This window comes from Euleptes europaea, chromosome 7 (assembly GCF_029931775.1).
Source record: "Euleptes europaea isolate rEulEur1 chromosome 7, rEulEur1.hap1, whole genome shotgun sequence".
Lineage (NCBI taxonomy): Eukaryota > Metazoa > Chordata > Lepidosauria > Squamata > Sphaerodactylidae > Euleptes > Euleptes europaea.
This window is the reverse complement of record NC_079318.1, coordinates 91630634-91655433: the sequence shown is the minus strand read 5'-3', so window position 1 is coordinate 91655433 and position 24800 is coordinate 91630634. Positions and strand designations below refer to the sequence as shown.

General features: G+C 48.3%; 1 protein-coding gene across 1 annotated transcript in view; it reads right to left on the bottom strand.

The window, feature by feature from the left end:
* Positions 1 to 19346, bottom strand: part of THBS3 (thrombospondin 3) — a 46536-nt gene extending 27190 nt beyond the window's left edge. The window contains exons 1-9 of the mRNA XM_056852729.1: positions 19262 to 19346; positions 14152 to 14358; positions 9811 to 10067; positions 7899 to 8001; positions 6968 to 6994; positions 5172 to 5254; positions 2474 to 2525; positions 1034 to 1182; positions 795 to 935 (exon numbers count right to left, since the gene is read on the bottom strand). Of these exons, the coding sequence (XP_056708707.1) occupies positions 795 to 935; positions 1034 to 1182; positions 2474 to 2525; positions 5172 to 5254; positions 6968 to 6994; positions 7899 to 8001; positions 9811 to 10067; positions 14152 to 14358; positions 19262 to 19346 (1104 nt within the window). The remainder of the gene's footprint in view (positions 1 to 794; positions 936 to 1033; positions 1183 to 2473; positions 2526 to 5171; positions 5255 to 6967; positions 6995 to 7898; positions 8002 to 9810; positions 10068 to 14151; positions 14359 to 19261) is intronic.
* Positions 19347 to 24800: the final 5454 nt, after the last annotated feature.

Here is a 24800-nt window from a genome sequence, read left to right as displayed (position 1 = left end):
CAGGAGAGGGGAAATCACCTACCAAGCTTAGTTAAATTGTGGGACTCCCTGCGGCAGGATGTGTTGATGGCTGCCAACTTGGAAGGCTTTAAGAGGGGAGTGGACATGTTCGTGGAGGAGAGGGCTATCCATGGCTGCTAGTCAAAAAGGAAACTAGTCACGATGCATACCTATTCTCATCAGTGTCAGAGGAGCATGCCCATTATATTAGGTGCTGTGGAACACAGGCAGGACAATGCTACTGCAGTTGTCTTGCTTGTGGGCTTCCTAGAGGCACCTGGTTGGCCACTGTGTGAATGGACTGCTGGACTTGATGGACCTTGCCGTGATCCAGCATGGCCTTTCTTATGTTTAGGCTTTAAGAGGGGAGTGGATATGTTCACGGAGGAGAGGGCTTGCTATGGCTACTAGTCAAAATGGCTACTAGTCATGATGCACACCTATTCTCTCTAATATCAGAGGAGCATGCCTTTTATATTAGGTGCTGTGGAGCACAGGCAGGATGTTGCTGCTGCAGCCGTCTTGTTTGTGGGCTTCCTAGAAGCACCTGGTTGGCCATTGTGTGAACAGACTGCTGGACTCGATGGGCCTGGGTCCGATCCAGCGTGGCCTTTCTTATGTTCTTAAGCTTGCAAGGCCTCATCAGGTATCTTCCCTCCACCCGAACCTGGGATCTTCTGCATGTGGGGCTCTGCCCCAGGGGCCCTGGTTCATGTATCTCCTGCATTGTTTAGTTTGGCCTGGTGGATTCAGAAACTGTCCATCCTGAGTTCAGATCATGGCAACCATCTCACCTGCTTGCTGGCCTTGGCATAGTCGACTCCTACACCAGAGATGAGGTTTCCCTTGAAGCCAGCGGGGCACGGTTCACAGCGGAAGCCGGGGGCTGTGTTCAGACACTTGGAGCCCGGAAAACAGGGGTTGCTGTAGGCGCACTGTGGGTGACAGAACGGGGAGTCTGGCATGAGTTATCCCTATGCCACCAGACCTCTCTGGTCTTGGTGCCATCCCCAGAGTATTCCGCCCCGCTTACTTCGTTGATGTCGGCACAGTAGGTACCATTGCCTTCAAAGCCCGGAGGGCAAGGCCCGCAACGGTAGCCAGGATACTCGTACGTCTCCATGCAATCCACACCGCTGAAGCAAGGGTTTGGATTGCAACGGGAGCGATGCTCATGGAAGCCTGTGGTGCGGAGAAATCATGGGGATTAGTCCCCAGGAAACTGGAGCGGAGGGAGGATAGCTCAGCGGACACCAGAGGAAGTACTGGTGGGCGCCATGAGCACCCCCGTGGGGATTGCTGTTTTTATAAATTATTATTATTATTACTACTACTACTACTATTACTATTATTATTGATGATGATGGTAATGATAACAATGATAATAATGATAACTATAACAACAACAATAATGATAATAATAATTATTAATAATTTGATTTATTGCCCAGCCTCAATCCCCGGCCGAGGCCAGGCTCAGGGCAGCTAACAACATTGATAATATACGATAAAATCATATACAATAAACAACATAAATATAATAAAACCAACCCCACTTCTGCTTCAATTAAAATAATGAATACCGTTAATACATATAAATACAGATGGCATCAAACATAAACCCACGGCATACAGGGCCAGTGATTGGCTGGAGGGCAGTCAGGAACTCCAATATAGAATCATTGATGATATATGATAGAAAGTTAGATTAGGGAATCATACCTCTCCATCAAATTGTAAATTATTATTATTTTCTTCACACCACGCACAGTTAAATTGTGGAACTCCCTGCCCCAAGGTGTGGCGAGGGCTGCCAACTTGGAAGGCTTTAAGAGGGGAGTGGACATGTTCATGGAGAAGAGGGGTATCCATGGCTACTAGTAAAAATGGATGCTAGTCATGATGCACCCCTATTCTCTCCAGAATCAGAGGAGCATGCCTGTTATATTAGGTGGTGTGGAACACAGGCAGGATGGTGCTGTTGAAGTCATCTTGTTTCTTGGCTTCCTGGAGGCACCTGGATGGCCACTGTGTGAACACACTGCTGGACCTGATGGGCCTTTGTCTGATCCAGCATGGCCTTTCTTATGTTCTTATATTCCATTTGTTTTGATGTACAAGTTATGGGGGAGGGGAGAGGAATGACTTTATAACAAGGCTTATTTCACATTTTCGTATACTGTGTTTTCTTTCATTGGCTTAAAACCTATTATCTTCAGGATGCCAAATTTAAAAATCATTTACACGGTGGCTTGTCCTGAGATACGAGCAAGTCCAAGGCCCCCAGATTATCTCTTCTCAACACACCGAATCTGCTTTTTGCCTTCCACTAACCCATCAACTGTATATAAACAGATTGGCGGCTGAAAAGGGGGTTTGCCAGGATGTAACGGATAACGCGAGGAAACTTGGGTTCACTCTGTCAAAACTTGGCCAGCCTCCTGGCTTGGAAACCGTCCCATCCAGCACTCACCGCACACCTGGCACTCCATAATAGTGTTCCGGATCAAGGACATTTCCTTCACCTGAAAAGAATTTATATGGTGTTAGAACGGGCATTAGGACAGGCGCTGGCACATGGGCACTGAGGTCTAGGAAGACAGAAACTCCTTTGGGGGCAGCCAACAGGATACCACCCCAACTCTTCTACAGAGCCAGCCTTCTCTGCAGAACACTTTGTGGCCACTTGACTGACAGCTTGCCGGGCATCAAAGGTTGGCAAGCAGGGCATTTGCTGAGGCCCGTGGCCTGGCAGAGAGCCCTCCGGCATCCACAGACATTTGGCCCATATGCTCCCTCCAGGAATGTCCAAAAGGCTGTTGACAAAGTCCCCCACCAAAGACTGCTAAGCAAACTTCATAGTCATGGGATAAGAGGACAAGTCAGAAGAAGAAGACAAAGAAGAAGATGATGAAGACGAAGAAGAAGAGTTGGTTTTTATATGCCGACTGTCCCAACCACTTAAAGGGAGACTCAAACCGGCTTAAATCACCTTCCCCTCCCCACAACAGACACCCTGTGAGGTAGGTGGGTCTGAGAGAGCTCTAACAGAGCTGTAACTTGCCCAAGGTCACCCAGCTGGCTTCGTGTGCAGGAATGGGGAAACAAATCCAGTTCACCAGATTAGCCTCCGCCGCTCATGGGGAGGAGTGGGGAATCAAACCCGGTTCTCCAGATCAGACTCCACCACTCCAAACCACTGCTCTTAACCACTACACCACGCTGCTCTTAACCACTACACCACGCTGGATTGAGAACTGGCTGAAAAGTAGGAAGCAAAGAGTAGGAATCAATGGTCAGTTCTCACAATGGAGGGATGTGAGCAGTGGGGTCCCTCAGGGATCTGTGTTGGGACCGGTGCTTTTCAACCTGTTCATCGATGACCTGGAATTGGGGGTGAACAGCGAGGTGGCCAAGCTTGCAAATGACACCAAATTATTTAGTGTGGTTAAAACAAAAGCGGACTGTCAAGAGCTCCAAAAGGATCTCTCCAAACTGGAGGAATGGGTATTAAAATGGCAAATGAGATTCAATGTGAGCAAGTGTAAAGTGATGCATATTGGGGTAAAAAAATCTCAGCTTCACATACGGTATACACTGAGGGGATCTGTGCTGGCAGCGACAGACCAAGAAAGGGATATTGGGGTGGTAGTGGATCGCTCAATGAAGATGTCAACCCAGTGTGCAGCTGCTGTGAAAAAGGCAAACTTCATGCTGGCCATAATTAGATAAGGACTGGAGGATAAAACTGCTGCTATCAGACTGCCCTTGTACAAATCTATGGTGAGATCACACTTGGAATACTGTGTACAGTTTTAATCACCACACCTAAAAAGGATATTGCAGAGCTTGAGGAGGTGCAGAAAAGAGCAATCAAAATGATCAGGAGGGTAGAGCAACTGCCCTATGAGGGGCAGTTAAAATGCTTAAGGCTGTTTAGCTTAGAAAGAAGGCGGTTAAGGGGAGACATGATAGAGAGGTCTATAAAATTATGCATGGTATGGAGAGAGTAGTCATAATACCAGAATGCAGGGGTCATCTGCTGAAGCTGGAGGGTGAGAGATTCAAAACAGATAAAAGGAAGTATTTATTCACACAACGCGTAGTTAAATTATGGAACTCCCTGCCCCAGGATGTGGTGATGGCTGCCAGCTTGGAGGGCTTTAAGAGGGGAGTGGACACATTAATGGAGGAAAGGGTTATTCATGGCTGTTAGTTAGAATGGATACTAGTCATGATGCGTACCTGTTCTTTCTAGTATCAGAGGAGAATGCCTATTATATTAAGTGCTGTGGAATCCTCCATGGAATCCTCCTGGGGCAGGGAGTTCCACAATTCAGTTTTATCTGTTTTGAATCTCTCACCCTTCAGCTTCAACAGATGACCCTGTGTTCTGGTATTATGAGAGAGGGAGAAAAGCACATGGGGTTTTCAAGGCAAGAGACATTCAGAGGTGGTTCGCCATTGCCTGCTTCCATGTCACGATCCTGGACTTCCTTTGTGGTCACCCATCCAAGTAATAAACAGGGCCGACCTCACTTAGCTTCTGAGATCTGATAAAATCAAGTTAGTTTGGATCATCCAAGTCAAGGCTGAGTTACAGTACCTACCTCAATATCCACAATCCACAATAAGAAGGCAACATGTATTATAGGCTGCTACATTGTGCAAACTCACTGCTTAACCTCCACTTGACCACCTCCTTTGGTTTTTCTGCTTAAGAATAGAGACTACTTTTTAGGTCAGATGGATACAGTACCAGAAGGGATAGAGGGAAACGTTTTTGGAGAAGCCTCCGCTAACCCTTGCTATTCCCTGAAGTTGTCCCTTGCTCCAAGCCTTTTTATATGCCGACTTCCTCTACCACTTAAGGAAGAATCAAACCGGCTTAACCATCACCTCCCTTTCCCCTCCCCACAACAGACACCTTGTGAGGTAGGTGGGTCTGAAAGAGTTCAGAGAGAACTGTGACTAGCTCAAGGTCACCCAACCGGCTTCATGCGGAGGAGTGGGGAAACCAACCCGGTTCTCCAAATCAGAGTCCACCGCTCCAAACCACCGCTCTTAACATCTACACCACGCTGGCTCTCGCAAGCCACTAGAAGTCCCAAAGAGCACCCCCCACATATGAACCCAAAAAGCAGAGCCCACCTGTGCCCGTCCAGACTCACCTGATCCCTCATGTCCTCTTGAAGTTCCATCAGGATCTGGTTGAAGAGGGTGAGCTGTTTCACTAAAGCCTTCGTCTGTTCACCTGCCATTAAATGGGACAGATCATTGCTCTGCGCTCTGAGATGTCTGTCCAGAGGGTTGAGATGGAGGGGCCATTCCCCATACCCCTGGCCTCCCGCAAAATGCCTGTGTTCCTCCCATAGAATCAAAGAGTTGGAAGAGGCCATACAGCCCATCTAGTCCAACCCCCTGCTCAATGCAGGATCAGCCTAGAGCAGTGGTTCCCAACCTTTTTTTTACCAGGGACCACTAGGACTTTTTAGTTCGGTGCAGGGACCCCAAGGTTCAAAATAAAAATTCAGAGAATTTTAAAATAAACTTTAATCATAACTGTTAGTTAAACATTAAACTTAGAATAATATTTGAATATATATATTTTTATAATAGAGAACTTTTAATTGAAAATATTAAATTATTATGGGTTTATAACTTTCTTTCGCGGACCTTAATTTAGTTCTCGCGGACCCCTGGGGGTCCACGGACCCCTGGTTGGGAACCAGTGGCCTAGAGCATCCCTGACAAGTGCTTGTCCAGGCGCTGCTTGAAGAATGTCAGAGAGGGGGAGCTCACCACCTCCCTGGGCAGCCGATTCCACTGCTGAACTACTCTTACTGTGAAAAATTGTTTCCTAATATCCAGCCTTTCTGCCCTTTCTGCCCATAGTTGAAACCCATTGTTGCAAATCCTCTCCTCTCCTGCCAACAGGAACAGCTCCCTGCCCTCCTCTAAGTGACAGCCCTTCAAATACTTCCGAGAGAGCAATCCTGTCCCCCCTCAACCTCCTCTTCTCCAGAATGAACACTCCCAACTCCCTCAGCCTTTCCTTGTAGGGCTCAGTCTCCAGGACCTGCCTTTGGCAAAGGAGTACAATCTGGCTGCAGCCCGTATCACAGAATCATAGAGTTGAAAGGAACCACCAAAGTCATCTAGTCCAGCCCCCCTTATGAGCACTTCAACTATTAAATGGAACGGTCAGTCATTCTAATTGCCAACGCTAATTTTTAAAAAGGTAGGATTCTCATCATGGAGATGAAATGCATGCAGCAACACCACTCTTCTTCCACAGATTATCACAGCTACTGTGCCATGTAACTCACTGGGTGACCTTGGGCCAGTCACTTGTCTTTCTGCCTAACCTACCTCAAAGGGGTGTTGTTATGTTATGGGTGGGGGGAACCATGTACACCACCCTGCTTGGAGGAAAGACGAGATAAAAAACGCAATGGATCAATCAACAGCTAATGAGGGCTTTCCGTTCAAAACCAGGAGTTCAGGCTGTATGCCACTCTCCTCTTGTTCTATCTATGGTTTTGGTCTTGTCCGTCCCACAGGGGGCACGACCCATTTCACAAGGGGATCTGGGGAGTTGCAGAAAGAGAAAGGGGAGTATAATACCATCGATTCCACCCTCCAAAGCAGGCATTTTTTCTGGGGGAGCTGATCTTTGTAGTCTGGACATGAGTTGTAATTCTGGGAGATTTCCAGGCCCCCAGCTGGAGTTTGGCAACCCTACAGGATGGGGCTGCCTGACTCCCAGATCCTAGCTTTAACTGCTTCATTCATTTCAGTCAAGCCATTAAAGCCTGTGTGCAGTTTTCAGGTCCAACGGTTGCCCACTGGGACAATATAGGAGCCCGGATGTCATTCCTCAGACTCAGAGAGATTCTCTCTCTCACACAAAAACTCACTCTGAAACACTCAACGGAAACACAAGGAAAGCCAGCATCAAACTCACCAAAGAGGGAATTGATCACGTTGGATACTGAAAGAGAAACAACGGGAAAAGAAATAGCTGAAATGTGATGTAAGGCACAGGCGACATGGCTTAGAAAAACTGCAAAGGCATACCAAGTCATCAATTAAGCGCTCCCTCCCTGAGACAAGTCTTAAAACATTTCCATTTCTAAATAGAATCATAGAATCATAGAGATGGTCATGTAGCCTCTGCTTAAAACTTCCAAAGAATGAGAGTCTACTACTCCCAGGGAAACCCAAGCGTCGTTTCAAAACCCTTTCTTATGTGAAACAAACAGGGTGGGAGACAAAAATCAGGAAGCATTTGTGTCCCTGCCCTTGAAACGCTGCTTTGTAATTGGCTGTAGTGCTGTGAGAAAAACGTCACACACACCCCAGCTCCCCTGTCCCGCGCTTTTCCTTATGCATGGAGATGAGGACGATTTCACCCGGGCTGATCTCAGGGAAGATTGAAGAATCGGGATTTGACAGGAACGGAAAGACCCGGAATTTGCAAGGGCTGGGCCACGAGGTCATCTCTAATGGATGGAACAACCGAGACAGACCAGGGGCAAACGTGAGTGAAAGTACCCGTACATAAAGGACCATACTTTCACTCTTACGCTTGCTTAAGTTCATTGCTTTTATCAAGTTCAAGTTCTTTATTATTACAGTCCACAACCAGTATATAAATAAAGGAAACATTAATTACAAAAGGGATAAAAGTAATATACAAAAATTCATGATTTTATCATTTATCTCTGTTTTGCTCTGTCATGTGCGCCCTTTAAATAGCAAGAAAGGAGGGATGACTTTTCGAACACGAATTAAATTAAATTAAAAGAAAGCATCACAACAGTTCAAAACGGCAATAAAGAGAAGGAACAAAAAAGGAGAAAATCACGACACAGGGCTTATAACCAATTACTGACCTGTGTTTTGTATGGATTCATCACCCTGGAAGGGACACTCACTCAGAGTTCCTACTCGGCTCATGGACCCTCCTAAAATCAGCTTCAGGGTCTCTATGAAGCCCTAACAGAAACAAGGGAACGTTGAACATCGGGAAAAGCAATCTCCTGCAGGCACGGCTGGTCTCTCTAGCGCCACCCTTCCTCCTTAAAACCCACCAAATGCTACTCCCTTCTCATCTGTGGACATATGCCTCTTGTCTAATAAGCCGACGATTTAGGCTCCGTTTTACGGTTGCCAACCTCCAGACAGGATAGCAATGCACAATCACCATGTAATAAAAAAGCACATGTATGTTAATTAAGTTGCCAGTTTAACAAGCTTTTTACTGTAAGCTATACTATCCACAAAAATTATCAATGTGTCATCCAAATTAATTGTTGTGTATTCCAAAAATCCAGAGTAACAAGTACAAAGTATCATATAAACTTATCCTGACACCTGGCTTTTTAAAAAATATGCAGACAATTAGAAGGAGGAGGAGGAAAAGGAGAAGAAGAAGAGTTGGTTTTTATATGCCGACTTTCTCTACCACTTAAGGGAGAATAAAATTGGCTTAAGGGAGAATCAAATTGGCTTACAATCATCCTCTGTGACGATTTCCAGCAAGAACAAACTTAAACAGAATGGAAACACTGATGATTCACAGAGACGAGTGACTTTAGGCAGACACACCTAATTTGCTAAGGAAATCAAATAAATATAGATACCGCTTTGACAAAGCATTAGCGAAATGAGTTACCAAAGCCAGGCGTCACGTCAACACAGCTGTATTTAGGACAAGATTGTTGTATGTATATGATGTATTATTTATAAGCCATGTTATTTTGAACTTTGAGAATCACAACAATTACATACAGCCATATCATTCAGGATAAGACTGTTAAGTTTATACGATACTGTGTAATTGTCACTCTGGGTTTTTGGAATAAACAATTAATTTGGATGGTACATTGATACTTTTTGTGGGTAGTACAGCTTACAGTAAAAAGCTTGTTAAATTGACAAGTTAATTAACTTACATGTGCTTCTTTATTACACAGAGATTGCGCATTGCTATCTCATACGGTTTTCTCCTACTGTGTAACTCCCTTCGTATCTTCGCAACCTCCAGATGGGGCCTGGAGATCTCCTGGAATTATAACTGATGTCCAGGTGACATGGATCAATTCCCCATCTCACAGGGTTGTTGTGGGGATAAAATGGGGGAAGAGCCATGTTTGCAGCCCCGAGCCCTTGGAGAAAGAATTGGACGCATGAACAGGATGGGAAATACATTTTGCCCCGGTTCCAGAGACCCTGCCCATTTTGAATCAAGCCAACTTTTCATCTCCATTAGTGGTTCCCAAACATTTCGGGCCACCGCCCCCTTGGTTCCACAAACTCAACCCCAGCGCCCCCTAGCCTATCCTATCAAAAGCATTATTCAAAATAGGGGTTGGCATGACTCACTAAAGAAGATAATAACAATAACATTTCAAAACAGTAACAATTAATTGCACATCTACTCAAAATCAAATTAAAACTTTTTAGCTGAAATTTATTCAACAAAACTGATGGGCTTGTTCCAGTGGTACCAGCAAAGTCTGGGGGGGGAATTCTGATAACTTCCACCCAATTTGCCAGCTCAGTGCCATAGCTTGATCAATTGTAAATTAGCCAACAACACAGTCGAAGGGGCCCACCTCTAGTGCCCCGCCTGCTGCCCTCTTGCCTCTTAGTGTCCCCCCTAGGTAATCCCACCGCCCCCCCCAGGGGGTGGTACTGCCCACTTTGGGAACCACTGGTCTACATAGTCCAGCTTCTTTCCTTGGTCACGCTACGGTGAGCCGGCACTTGGGAAACATTCTTGCACATTCAGATTCTCCTTACCTGCATGCGGAGATAAGCTTTCTGTCCTGTTCGCACCTCCATCGCCTCCACCTGGTCCGGATCTATGGGCACCATCTGGGGCAGCCCCGCATTGGAGTCCACCTGCTTGCAGTCCACGTACAGCTCGGCCGACACGGTGCCTCCCCGAAAGCCGCTCAGCCGCAAGAGGGCCGTGTGGCTGCGACCGTCGGCCAAGTTGGCATTCTGCAGATTCAGCGAATGGAGCTTGCCATCGGCCCGCAGGTATCGGATGAGAACTGCGGGAGGATGGAGAAGGCAGAGTTACGATCAAGGCTGCGTGCATATTTCGATTCTGTCGTGATTTAGTGGGATGCAGCATTGGGTGAAGTTATCAGCTTTGCAAAAATTAACTTTTGGTTTTTTAAAAACTGGAGCACGTTTCTAGACCTTATGCTTCAGAGGAACCAGCGTGGTGTAGTGGTTAAGAGCGGTGGACTCTAATCTGGAGAACAGGGTTGGTTTCCCCCCTCTTCCATATGAGCGGTGGACTCTAATCTGGAGCACCGGGTTGGTTTCCCCAGTTATGCATGAGCAGCGGACTCTAATCTGGAGAACCGGGTTTGATTCCCCACTCCTCCACATGAGCAGCGGACTCTAATCTGGAGAACTGGGTTGGTTTCCCCATTCCTACGCATGAAGCCAGCTCAGCCCCACTTACCTCATAGGGTGGCTGTTGTGGGGAGAGGAAGAGAAGGTGATTGCAAGCTGGTTTGATTCTTCCTTAAGTGGTAGAGAAATTTGGCGTATAAAAACCAACTCTCCTTCTCCTCTGAACCAAAATTCCAGCTGCAGGCCTTAAAATCAACAGCCTGTAGTGGGTTTTAATTCCCCGTTCTGCCGGGAAAACCTGGTCTAATCCCAAACGTGTAGCAACTGGTAGTTCTTGCTTGAAGACACTCTGTTCTTGTTCAGATTTCAATTCTGTCATGATTTAGTGGGATGCAGCATTGAGTGAAATTATCAGCTTTGCAAAAATTAACTTTTATTTAAGGAGAACCAAGCTTGATCCCTGCTCCTCCACACGTAGCCAGCTGGGTGACCTTGGGCTAGTCACAGTCCTCTTTGAGCTCCCTCAGCCTCACCTATCTCACAAGGTGTCAACTGTGGGGACAGGAAGGGAAGGAGATTGTAAACTGGTTTGATTCTCCTTCAAAGGTAGAGAAAATTGGCATATAAAAACCAATTCTTCTTCAAATCCATGGAGTCAGAAAATCACTAGAGCTGCACATAACCACACAGCCAACAAATCAGAGCCGTGGCCACTGTAACATCTAATTTGGCTCATAGTCCTTTTGGGCACTTCCCGTTTTAGAGAGGAACTGGTTTCCTGCCCTCACTTGCAAGACAAATAATATAGCCCTTTCACCATAGAGATGCCAACAGCACAAAGGTCTGCACCCATATTGACCCACGGCAGCTCTTTAATTCAGGATGTGTGAAAATACACAGGACAATGCTTGTAGCAATTTTACAAGCCAGAGGCCCGGCTGGCTAAGATTTCTCATATGAACCTCCCTCCTCGCTCAAGCATTCAGAACTGTAGAATGTATTAAGAGAGAGAGAGAGAGAGAAATCACACCATTAAGGAGTTTAACTTCTGTACTTTGGGTGAGTTGCAAAATTGAGTTCTTCTTGGCGCAAAGTATTGAGTTGCGCAAACTGAGGCATGGGTGTCTTCCAACGGCTGCTTGAACAGCTCCAAGTCTGTTCAATGATGATCCAAGTCTGTTTCAATGCTGATTCTGTGACCTTAGGCCAGGGGTCGGCAAACTCATTAGTCAAAAGAGCCAAATATCAACAGTACAACGATTGAGATTTCTTTTGAGAGCCAAATTTCTTAAACTTAAACTATATAGGTAGGTACACTGTTTATTAGCTTAATAAACTTTAATTAAAGTTTTAAGTCTTAATTAAACTATAGGTACACTGAATAAAACTTGATATCATACTTAATAGTGATCTTATTTATTGATAAAAATTAAATTGTAAGTCCCTGCCATTTCCCCCTCCCCATCTGGAGTCCTCGTCTGGAGACCTGGTCTACCTCCATAAAAGCCTATTGGTAGACCTGGCCTCTGGCCGAGTCCCATTGGGAGGCCAGGTCTACCCTTTGGCTTTCTTGGCAGTAGACCTGGCCTCCGGAGGCCCATAGAAGCCAATTGGTAGACCTGGCCTCTGAAGAGGGACTTTTTCCCCTCCTCGGAGTCCAGGTCTACCGCCAAGAAAGCCAGTGGGTAGACATGGCCTCCCAATGGGACTCAGCCAGAGGCCAGGTCTACCAAAGGAAGCCCACCCCGCCCAACAGCTGATAGGCGGGCGGGCAGGAACCACCGAGCCGCCCGCCCAGCAATCGCGTGGCTAGAGGGGAGGGGAGGCTTTAGCCTCCCAACCATTGAGGACAAGGGAAAGGGGGACCTGGCCATTCTCCACGGTGGGGTGGGGGGAGAGACAGCGCGCCCGCTCGCCTGCTCTCTCGCGCTTGCTCTCTCTCTCTCTCTCAGGCGCGCCGGCTCCGCAGCCCGGCTGCCGGCGCGAGCGGGCGCGATAGCAGGGGCTCTGAACCAAGTTCAGAGAGCCGCACTCAACGGGCCAAAGAGCCGCGTTTGCAGACCCCTGTACTATGCAGACACCCCATGTTTCGATTTTATGCCAATAAAGGAGATTGTTGTTGTTGTTATAAAATAAACTGAACACATGAAGCTGCCTTACACTGAACCAGACCCTTGGTCCATCCAAGTCAGTATTGTCTACTCAGACCAGCAGCGGCTCTCCAGGCTCTCAGGCTGAGGTCGTTCACATCACCTACTCACCTAGACCCTTTAACTGGAGATGCTGGGGATTGAACCTGGGACCTTCTGCATGCCAGGCAGATGCTCTACTCCTGAGCCACAGCCCCTCCCCTAAACTACGTCTGGGGTTCCCAACCTGTGACACCTTTTCTGGTGCCCACCAAATGTTTTTAGGAAGTGGGTGGGGCTTTTGCCCCGTGAGGCTTATGATCAGGGTCGGATTTAGGTTTGATGAGGCCCTAAGCTATTGAAGGTAATGGGGCCCTTTATATGTCCAGCTGTCCTTTGTCAACAACAAATTGTCGCTGTTTTTTGTGTTGAATATATGCTATATGGTAATTTATGGACCTAATAGGTATCCAAAGCCATTTGCACATAACAAAATATGTATTTTATCAAAGTAATTGTTGAACTGAAACACAATTATGAAGAAGTATATTAATAGTGAAATAATTATTAAGCTCTAACTTAAAATGATTTTTTATTCATAACAAACTTAATAATGCAAACACATTGGCATTTGGCAAAAACAAAAGTTCCTTTAGAAACACAATTTATGGAAGTCTTATTTTATTTGTTTTTTATCTTATATTTTGGAAATGAGCATCCAGGTTTTTTTCCTTTAAATTTTGGGGGGGGGGCCTAAGAGAGTGGGGCCCTAAGCTATAGCTTGTTTAGCTTATACGTAAATCTGGCACTGCTTATGATGGGCTATTGGAGGTTGGATTGGCCGTGCAGATTTTTAAAAATGTTGCTTTGGCTGCAGCTGCCACCACAGCACAATTGTGTTACTGAAGTTAAGCTGTGGCAATCGTTTTGTGGCTGGCTCCGCCGTCTGCGGCAGCCGTTTTGTGGCAACCATTCTGTTGCTGCATCCACCACGCTGTGTCATAATTTCTAATGCGCTCGCAGGCTCAAAAAGGTTGGGGACCCCTGAATTAATCTCAACAGATTCATCTCCATAAAATCAGCAATATAACAATCTGTGTATCGGGTTCTTGGAATTCCCCACTTTGTTTTTAAGTATGTCACTAGCTTTTGGTTGTGGAGATATAAAAGTCAACGAAGGGGGCTAGGAACTGGCAGAAAACGTCACCAAATCCCGCCCCCCCCCCACATAATCCTGGGTTCAGTTTGCACACAGGAGAAGCAAAATTGAAACAGGTATTTTCGAGCCCCACGTGGCAGAGCGACAAAATTCAGCAGCCTCTCTGTTTCATGCACACAAGCATGGTGGTTACGATCCACACAGTGCCTGCTTGGCCAACACCACCCACCCCACTCGGGACTACGGTTGCCAGCTCCAGGTTGGGAAATACCTGGAAATTTTGGGGTCGGAGCCCGAGGAGGGCAGGGTTTGGAGAGGGGAGGGACTTCAACGCCATAGAGTCCAATTTCCAAAGCGACCATTTTCTCCAAGTGAACTGGTCTCTATTGGATGGAGATCAGTTATAATAGCGGGCAATCTCCAGCCGCCACCTGGAGGTTGGCAGCCCCACTCGGGACCATTTCCCTGCTTCCTCCTACTCACCTTTGTTACTCTTGCCGACAACTGAGGCCTCAAACCAGCGAGAATTGTCCTTCTTGTAGTGCAGGCCGAACAACACCCCGCCCTGCTTGGGGGGCAGGCGGAAGGTGGATAACAGGTAGACGTCATTGACGGAAAGGAGCTCCGTCCGGATCTTGCTGGCGACGCTGGCCATGTGCCGAGACTCCGTCACTGTCAGGAGGTCGATTACTAGGAGAAGGGAGGAAAAGCTCAGCGGCCCATTCCCCAGCGTATTTGCTAATATATATATATATATATATATATATATATATATATATATATATATATATATATATATATATACACATACATACACACACACACACACACACACCATCTTGGGAATGCTGACCGCCGGATATGAAAAGTGTTGAACTTGCCCAGCAATACAGTGAAGTGTTGACAAAGTCAAGCTGGCTTTAAAAGGGGGGGGGGGTTGGACCAATGCCAGCAGGTGGAAAGCTAGCATGGTGAACCGAGTCTGGGAGTCCCTAGTTCAAATCCCACGTCACCATAAAACACCGGATGCCTGTTCCCTGTCTGTACACATTGGAGGCTTTAAAAGGTCAGTGAGCACTGAATCAGGAGTAATTCCCAATTGACTAATTCAGGACACAAATCTATGATCTTGTGCTGTGTAGATGGTTTAATGGAACCTCCAGGTTCAGATGCAGTGCGCCTCAAGCAACAGGGGCATGAAGAAGAAGAAGAAGAAGAAGAAGAAGAAGAAGAAGAAGAAGAGTTGGTTTTTATATGTCAACTTTCTCTACCACTTAAGGGATAGACCAGCTTACAATCCCCTTCCCCTCCCCACAACAGACACCCTGTGAGGTAGGTGGGGCTGAGAGAGCTCTAAGAGAGCTGTGACTTGCCCAAGGTCACCCAGCTGGCTTCATGTGGAGGAGTGGGGAAACAAATCCAGTTCACCAGATTACCCTCCGCCACTCATGTGGAGGAGTGGGGAATTAAACTCGGTTCTCCAGATCAGAGTCCACCGCTGCTGACCACCGCTCTTAACCACCACACCAGCTCTCCATCTGGTTAGCCACTATGAGAACTAGGATGTCGGATTTGACAGACCCCCCTCATAACGATCCACCTCTGCTTTTCCTAAAAAATATGCTCCCCCAATTTTGAATTTGTGTACAAGATTGTTTCATAAGTTGGCATCAGTTTTTATCACATGCGTGTCTTGCCTTCCCCCTTAAAATATGCTGCTTCTCAGGCAAAGGAGACCCCCAGCATACACACTAGGTTTGCAAAATCCCTCTTTGCAGCAGGCGGTTTTTGGGGTGGAACCTGAGGAGGATGGGGTTTAGGGAGGGGAGGGACTTCAATGTCATAGGGTCCAATTGCCAAAGAGGTCATTTTCTCCAGGGGAACTGACCTCTATCGGCTGGAGATCAGTTGCAATAGCAGGAGATATCAAGCTAGTACCTGGTGGCTGGCAACCCTACAGCACACACATACAAAGGTCAGTAAAGCAGTTCAAGGGAGTTTGCAAAGAAAAATGGTCAGCTGTACAAATCCTGCTCTCACCACTAGGGGTCACTCTACAAGGGTGAGTGTAAACATGCCATTGGAGGAGTTACTCCCTTACAGCCAAAGTATCCTGGTCCTTTTTACTTCTCTTCCCAGACTTTGCTGCAGGACTGGGGTGGGGGGATGCATAGCATTATTACATTTATATCTTATGAGATCAGAGACTCATAAATGGGGGTTTACTCTCATTAGGGTTTCCAACTTTCGCGAGTGGCCTGGAATTCTCCCGGAATTGCAGCTGATCTCCAGATGACAGAGATCAGATCTCCCGGAGGGGGGGGGGAATAGCTTTTGGTGGGTGGGCTCTATGGCATTATGCCTTGCTGAGTAGGGGTCACTAGGGGTGGGGTGGGGGAGGTACTTGTGAATTTCCTGCTTTGTTGGACTAGATGACCCTGGTGGTCCCTTCCAACTCCATGATTCAATGATCCTATGAAATGGATGCTTTGGAGGTTGGACACTACGGCATTTCACCTCGCTGAGCTCCCTGTTCTCCCCAGGCCCCATCCCCAGATCGCCAGGAATTTCCCAACCTGGATCTGGCCACCGGACCTCCATACACTGCCTGGGTTGACGTACATGGAGGCCTGTGGAGCTTGTGGTCTTCCTCTGGCTGAAAGGAGGACTCCTTCCACAACCACTCGCGCCAGACCTCCCAAGGACATGTGGTGACCCATAAGATCCCACCCAGATGGAGTCCAGAACCCAAGTCCCTGGCATGAGGCCTTGAGTTGCATCCAACCTATACCTTTCAGGACAAACAGAATGTTGTGCTTCCCGATAAGAAATTCTTCCTCCCTGGTTAACAGTGCATAGTGTGGACAACCAAGGGTGGAAAGGAATGTTACAGCCCCCCTCCAAGGTGGCCACTTGGCAGGGCTGAGCTTCGAGGTTGGCGATGGGGCTAGGCGATGCAGAAGCCAGGCACAAGGTCTGGGTCTTTCCCGCAAGGGCAAGCGGGGACATCTTGACAAGCCTGGAGGGAGAATCGGACTGGCCCGTTCCAGAACTTGCAGAGAAGAACGGCTGGGGCTCTGGGGCTTATAGAATCCTAGAGTTGGAAGGGGCCGTACAGGCCATCTAGTTCAACCCCCTGCTCAATGCAGGATCAGCCTAGAGCATCCCTGACAAGTGCTTGTCCAGCCTCTGCTTAAAGTGAGGGGGACTCACCACCTCCCTAGGTAGCTGATTCCACTGTTGAACAAATCTTACTGTAAAAAACTTTTTCCTAATAACCAGGCAGTACCTTTCCTCCCGCAATTTAAACCCATTATTGTGAATCCTCTCCTCTGCTGCCGACAGGAACAGCTCCCTGCCCTCCTCTAAGTGACAGCCCTTCAGATACTTAAAGAGAGCAATCCTGTCCCCCCTCAACCTCCTCTTTCTCCAGACTGAACATTCCCAGCACCCTCAGCCTTTCCTCGTAGCGAGGGCTTGGTCTCCAGGCCCCTGATCATCCTCGTCGCTCTCCTCTGCACCCGCTCCATTCTGTCCACATCCTTTTTAAAGTGAGGCCTCCAGAACTGCTCACAATACTCCAGGTGCGTCCTGACGAATGCACTGTACAGTGGAACTATGACATCTTGCAATGTGGGTGTTACACCTCTGTTGATGCACCCCAAGACCGCATTAGCCTTTTTTGTCGCGGGGTGCCAAGCAGCCAGGGTCTCGAGGGACCAGCGCCATGGCCCTGGAAGCCCCAATTCCAGCATGCCAGGGTAACAGGCTGGGGTATCTGTAACAGAGGATGCTGAGCGGCTTGGTACTCTATTATAAAGATTGCCAGGTGGCAGGCGGGGAATGGCAGGATACCAAGCGCTCTAAGCTCTATAGGAAACAATGCCCCTAGTTACACATACCGTAATAATACACCATAAAGTGCTATGCTGCGTATGAGAAGAACAGGAAAGGGAGGCAGAGCTGTATTAATTGTTGCTCATCTCCATGTGCCCACCGTACCTTCTGGACCTTTTGCTATGAAGCCCCGGCAGCCTTTCCATCTTTCCTTTGGCTGAGTCGTGTGTTAGTTGCTTGGCATGCAAATAGGTTTGAGGGGAGGGCGGGGAATGGTGCAATGGGAAGCCAGCGTGGTGTAGTGGTTTGGAGCGGTGGTCTGGAGCAGTGGACTCTGATCTGGAGAACCGGGTTTGATTCCCCCACTCCTCCACATGAGCAGGGAAGGCTAATCCACTGAGGAACCGCTCTGTTAGAAAATTCTTCCTAATGCCTAGACGGAAACTCTTTTGATTTATTGTTGAAGGCTTTCACGGTCAGAGTTCATTGGTTCTTGTAGGTTATCCGGGCTGTGTGACTGTAAGTATTATCTTGATACTTAGAGGGCAATGATTAGCACATTACCTTTGATACTTTTCAGGACAATGATTCAGCTCAAACTCAACCCCTTTCTGACTATATATTACTCTTCCTACACACTTGACACTGAGAGACACTGTCCTTCAGTGTTACTCCTCTGAAGATGCCCGCCACAGCTGCTGGCGAAACGTCAGGAAAGAAAATACCATGACCATGGTCACACAGCCCGGATAACCTACAAGAATCTTTTGATTTAATTTCAACCCGTTGGTTCTGGTCCGACCTTCTGGGGCAACGGAAAACAACTTGGCGCCATCCTCCATATGACAGCCCTTCAAGTGGGCAACCTGGGTGCCAAAGCTCAAAGGTGCCGGGCTCTTGGCGTACTCAGCTCCCAGAACTCCCAGAGCTAGTTAGGAGGCCAGGAGGCTGAGGTTCAGAGAACTTAATTCCTTGCCCTTTGTTGGCAAAAGGGCCTAAAGGGGTCCGGGCGCCAGCAAAACCTGCACACCCCTTGCCAGAGGTAGGTGAAAAGATTCAAGAAGGGAGGGGGGCACCATCACGGAGAATACTGGCAGCTATTCGCTGCAATAGCTGCAGTGGAACCTCCATGTTCAGGGACAGCATACCCCTGAGCATCGGTTCCCGGGAAGGGGGACATCAGGAGAGGATGGTTGCCTTTGCGCCTTGCTTCTGGACTTCCCGGAAGCATCCGGCTGACCCCTCCCGGCCAAAGGATGCCCGACCAGCCAGCCCAGGGGTCTGGCACAGCAGGGCGGTTCTCAGGTTGGGCACGCCGGATGCCAAGTCTCCGATGTGCCCAGTGCCATTGATGCAACGTCCCCAGCTCTCTGAATTCCCAGGGCGGTGAGGCCAAGATGCTTAGGAACGACCGTGCCAGGCGGAGCCCTGGCACGCCGCTAGGCTCCCGGGGTGCCAGCCACGGCGCGTGTGGCAGAGTTCGCGGGACAGACGGAAGGGGATGGGGGGAGAAGGATGGAGAGTTCAAAAGCGCTGGGCATCTCCAGGCGCTTTTCTTTCGCCTTGCCACGGAGGTGCCGAGGGGTGCCGCCGAGTGCCAAGCGCCGAGGCTGGCACGATGCCCTTTTCGGGCTGGGGGAGGACGACAGCGAGCGGGGCTTTGGGGGAAGCGAGTGCCAAAGGCGCCGGGCGGTTGAGGACTGGCAGTGCCATTGGGGGCAGGCTGGGGGGGGTGATGCCAACAGGGAAGGCTTACCTTGCAAGTCCTGCCTGGCGGCGCCCAGCAGCAGCAGCAGCGGGAGGAGGGCGAGGGGTCTCCGGAGGAGCAGCCGCCGCTCCATCGCGGCTTGCAGCCGTGGGCAGGGGGGGGGGGCGAGGAAGGGGCGGCGCTGCTGGGACAAAGGGCAGCGGCGGAGGCGCTTTGAACGGCGCGGCCGGAGCTTCTGCCTCCTCCGGGCTCCTCCCTGCCCGGCCCTGCCCGGCCCTCCCCCTCCCCGAGCGGATCGGACAGCCCAGGGGGGCCGCTTTGCACAGCCCGGCACGACTGCAGGACCTCTGGGCGGGTGGCCCCCCCAGAAGGGCTCCTGTCCCTTTAAGAGCGGCCGGGCGCGGAAGCTTCCCTGGAAGCTGGGGCTCTCCAAAGACGGGGCGAAGGGGTTGCCCGGCCCGGGCGCTCTTAAAGGCGCAGGAGGCTTCGGGGGAAGCACGGAGCCGGCCGGCGCTCGGGTTCGGTTGCCAACCTCCGGGCGGGGCCTGGAGATCGCCGACGAATGACAGTGCTCTCCAGACTTGCAGATGTCATTTCTGAGCCTCTGTCCATTATTTTTTGAAAAGTCTTGGCAAACAGGTGAGGTGCCAGAAGACTGGAGACGGGTAAATGTTGTCCCCATCTTCAAGAAGGGGAAAAAGGAAGATCCGGCTAACTATCAGCGTGCCTTATATACCGGGAAAAGTTTTTGAACAAATCATCAGTCAGTCAGTCCTTGAGCATTTAGAAAGGATGGATCTGATCACTAAGAGCCAGCACGGGTTTCTCAAGAATAAGTCATGTCAGACTAATCTTATCTCCTTTTTTTTGGACAAAGTTACTACCTTGCTGGATCAGGGGAATGCTGTAGACATAGTTTATCTAGATTTCAGTAAGGCTTCTGATAAGGTTCTACATAGTATTCTAGTTGACAAATTGGGAAAATGTGATTTAGATCCTATTACTGTTAGGTGAATCTGTAACTGGTTGACGGATCGCACCCAAAGAGTGCTAGTTAATGGTTCCTCATCCACTTGTAGAGAAGTGACTAGTAGAGTTCCTCAGGGATCTGTCCCGGGCCCTGTGTTGTACAACATCTTTATAAATGATTTGGATGAAGGAATAGAGGGGATGCTTATTAAAATTGCAAATAATACTAAATTGGGAGGGGTAGCAAATGCAGTAGAAGACAGAGCCAAGATACAGGATGATCTTGACAGGCTGGAGTATTGGGCTAAAACTAATAACAGCCCGGATAACCTACAAGAACTAATAAAATGCACTTCAACAAAGACAAATGTATAGTTCTGCATTTAGGTAGGAAAAATCAAATGAATAATTATAGAATGGGGGAGAATGGTCTCAGCAGTAGTGTATGCGAAAAGGATCTTGGGGTCTTAGTAGACCAAACACTGACCAAGAGTCAGCAGTGTGATGCGACAGCTAAAAGGCAAATGCGGTCTTGGGCTGCATCAACAGAAGTATAGTGTCCAGATCACGCGAAGTGATGGTATTGCTTTACTCCGCTCTGGTTAGACCTCAACTAGAGTACTGTGTTCAGTTTTGGGCACCACAATTTAAAACCGATGTAGACAAGCTGGAACGTGTCCAGAGGAGGGCAACAAAGATGGTGAGGGGTCTGGAGACCAAGTCCTATGAGGAAAGGTTGAAGGAGCTGGGTATGTTTAGCCTAAAGCGGAGAAGACTGAGAGGGGATATGATAACTATCTTCAAGTACTTGAAGGGCTGTCATATAGAGGAGGGTGCCAAGTTGTTTTCTATTGCTCCAGAAGGTCGGACAAGAACCAATGGGTTGAAATTAAATCAAAAGCGTTTCCGTCTAGACATTAGGAAGAATTTTCTAACAGTTAGAGCAGTTCCTCAGTGGAACAGGCTTCCTCAGGAGGTAGTAAGCTCTCCTTCCCTGGAGGTTTTTAAGCAGAGGCTAGATGGCCATCTGTCAGCAATGCTGATTCTATAACCTTAGGCAGATCATGAGAGGGAGGCACCTTGGATATCTTCTGGGCACGAAGTATGGGTCACTGGGTGTGTGTGTGTGTGGGGGGGAGGTAGTTCAGAATTTCCTGCATTGTGCAGGGGGTTGGACTAGATGATCTGGTGGTCCCTTCCAACTCTATGATTCTTCTTCTTATGTGCTTTGTACAAGCTGAACCAGTCCCAGTGACCACTGGAGCATCTACACTGGAGTAGTGATTTTCAAACTACATTTTGCAAACCGTAGGGTTATTTGGAAGCCTATTGCCTGCCCCCACCCAGGAAGATCAGTCACGGTACATAAGCTTTGCTTTTAAAAAAAAAATTTTTGCCTTCTGCTTTGTATCTTTCCTCACCATATAAAGCAGAAGAGTCTTGGGTACGTTCTTGGTCAGGTTGTCCGAACTGACCTAGCCAACAGAGTTGTCAAACTGTTCCTGAATTTTACAAGTTTAAATTCCAGACAGGAAATTACACAGCTGAATACTCCTTTGTGGGGAGAAACAAACAAACCTCATCTGCTGTTTTTATTGATTTCTTGACTTGTTTCATTTATAGTCTGCCTTTCTCACTGAGAGACTCGAAGAAGACTGCTGGCAGAAAGTCCCGCCGAGTCGCAGCCGACTTATGGTGACCCCTTAGGGGTTTTCACGGCAAGAGAGTAGATCACAGAATCATAGAAGGGACCTCCAGGGTCATCTAGTCCAACCCCCTGCACAATGCAGGAAATTCACAACTGCCTTCCCCCACACACACACCAAGTGACTCCTACTCCATGCCCAGAAGATGGCCAGAAAAAAAATCCTCTAGGATCCCTGGCTTTGTGGCCTGGAGGAAAATTGCTTCCTGACCTCCAAGTGGCGATCAATCCACATTTCCCTGGGCATGTAAGAAAGGGCCATGAGAGCCGAGCACTAACGCAACCTTCCTGCCCTCCCTCTCACGATCTGCTAAGTTCACAGAATCAGCATTGCTGACAGATGGCCATCTAGCCTCTGCTTAAAAACCTCCAAAGAAGGAGAGCCCACCACCTCCTGGGGAAGCCTGTTCCACTGAGGAACCGCTGTCACTGTCAGGAGGTGTTTCTCCGGAAACTCTTTTGATTTAATTTCAACCTGTTGGTTCTGGTCCGACCTTCTGGGGCAACAGAAAACAACTCCGCACCATCCTCTCTATGACAGCCTTTCAAGTAGAAGATGGTTGAAGAGGAAACTGAAATCGATGGTTCAAGGATCAAATTTGGCATAATGCAATTTAGTGAATGGCCTCATCCAGTGTTTGAAGAGGCCGAGAGAGACTCTCACAGGCTATCGACCGTGGGCATTAATCGGACCGTTCTTTTGCGCTCCAGATTCCTTAGCACCATGCCACAGGCTCGTGGTAAAGTTTGGAAAACTCTGCTCTAGAAGATACAGAAAAGAGCAACCAAGATGATCAGGGGACTAGAGCAACAGCCCTATGAGGAGTGATTAAAACGCTCAGGGCTGTTTAGCTTGGAAAAAAGGCAGTTAAGGGGAGATATGATAGAGGTCTACAAAATTATGCATGGTATGGAGGGGACAGGGAGAAGCTTTTCTCCCTCTCTCATAATACTAGAACGCAGGGTCATCTGCGAGAGATTGAAAACTGATAAAAAGAGGTATTTCTTCACACAACGCATAGTTAAATTGTGGAACTCCCTGCCCCAGGATGTGGTGATGGCTGCCAACTGGGAAGGCTTTAAGAGGGGGGTGGACATGTTCATGGAGGAGAGGGCTATCCATGGCTACTAGTCACAATGGATACTAGTCATGATGCATACCTATTCTCTCCAGGATCAGAGGAGCAGGCCTATTATATTAGGTGCTGTGGAACACAGGCAGGAAAATGCTGCTGCAGCTGTCTTGTTTGTGGGCTTCCTAGAAGCACCTGGTTGGCCACTGTGTGAACATACTGCTGGACGTGATGGGCCTTGGTCTGATCCAGCATGGCTTTTCTTATGTTTTTAAGCTCACGCTGTCCACGGATGTATGGGGTCTGCCAGAACCACCCAGCTTCGCCGCTCCCTGCCTCTCCTCCCCTGGTCTTGTCTATGAGCTTCCAAGATGATCTCATTGTTTTTTCCAAGACTTGGGCTGACTCCCAAGAATAGGAAATTTTTGGATGGCTGTTGCTGTGGTCTGGCTCGGCTCCCTTTCTCCACCCAGTGAGCGCTGGATTCACACGTGGGGTACCCATGTCGGGGCAGGGGGGGAATCCCTTTCAGCTGGCAGAGGAGAATTCATATCCCAGGTTCTCCTAACCAGGCTCCTTTTCTGTGGTCAAAACCCAAAGAATTTCCCCCTTGCATTTTAACTTTGCAAGCTCAAGACAGGATCCTATTGACTTATCAATCATATTTTTCTCCCAAAAGCTTAGGGTACATGGTTCTTTCCATCTTGGGGTTACTGACCGGCCTGGAGAAAAATGTCCTGTCATTTTAATATGTGGGAACAAGCAGTAGAAACTTTTCATGGCATTCAGAAGGATACGCCTGGTGTTTACTGCAGATAAAACTGATGTTAAAGGGACCGCTAGAGGGACCAGTTTAAAAGTTAGCACCAACAGAAATTATTCATCCCCTTTCTTTTTCCATCACAAATATATATCACAGGTCTATTGTGGGATGCATATTGTGGACCATAGTCCAGTCTAGCCTGATCTTGACAGATCTTGGAAGCTAAGCAGGGTAAGCCCTGGTTAGTATTTGGATGGGAGACGACCCAGAAAGTCCAGGGTAGTGACGCTGAGGCAGGCAATGTCAAATAGGCATGCCAACCACCTCTGAACGTCCCTTGCCTTGAAAACGGCATTTGGTGGACTAGTAAGTTGCAAAATTGATCCTGATTATAAATCTGAAGTTTTGAGGGGGAGGACCCCAATTAGAATGAGTTGCTTTGAAAATCCCATACACCCCCCCCAAAAAAAAAGGCTCAGGGCAAAGACCCTTATCCTTGGGCCTTCAGATTCAGATGCAGCTGCTAGTGACTTAAGAACATAAGAAAGGCCCTGCTGGATCAGACCGAGGTCCATCAAGTCCAGCAGTCTGTTCACACGGTGGTCAACCAGGGGCCTCTAGGAAGCCCCCAAACAAGACGACTGCAGCAGCATTATACTGCCTGTGTTTCACAGCACCTAATAGGCCTGCTCCTCTGATCCTGGAGAGAATAGGCATGCATCATGACTACTATCCATTTTGACTAGTTGCCATGCCTCTCCTCCACGGCCATGTCCACTCCAAGCCTTCCAAGCTGGCAGCCATCCCCACATCCTGGGGCAGGGAGTTCCACAATTTAACTACGCCTCGTGTGAAGGAATACTTCCTTTTGTCTGGTTGGAATCTCTCACCCTCCAGCTTCAGCCGATGACCCCGCGATCTAGTACTGTGAGAGAGGGAGGAAAGCCTCTCCCTGCCACCTCTCTCCATACCATGCATCCTTTGATGGACCTCTATCATGTCTCCCCTTAACAGCCTTCTGTCCAAGCTAAACAGCACTCAACGTTTACGCCAAGAAGGAAGGATTCCCCCTCCCGA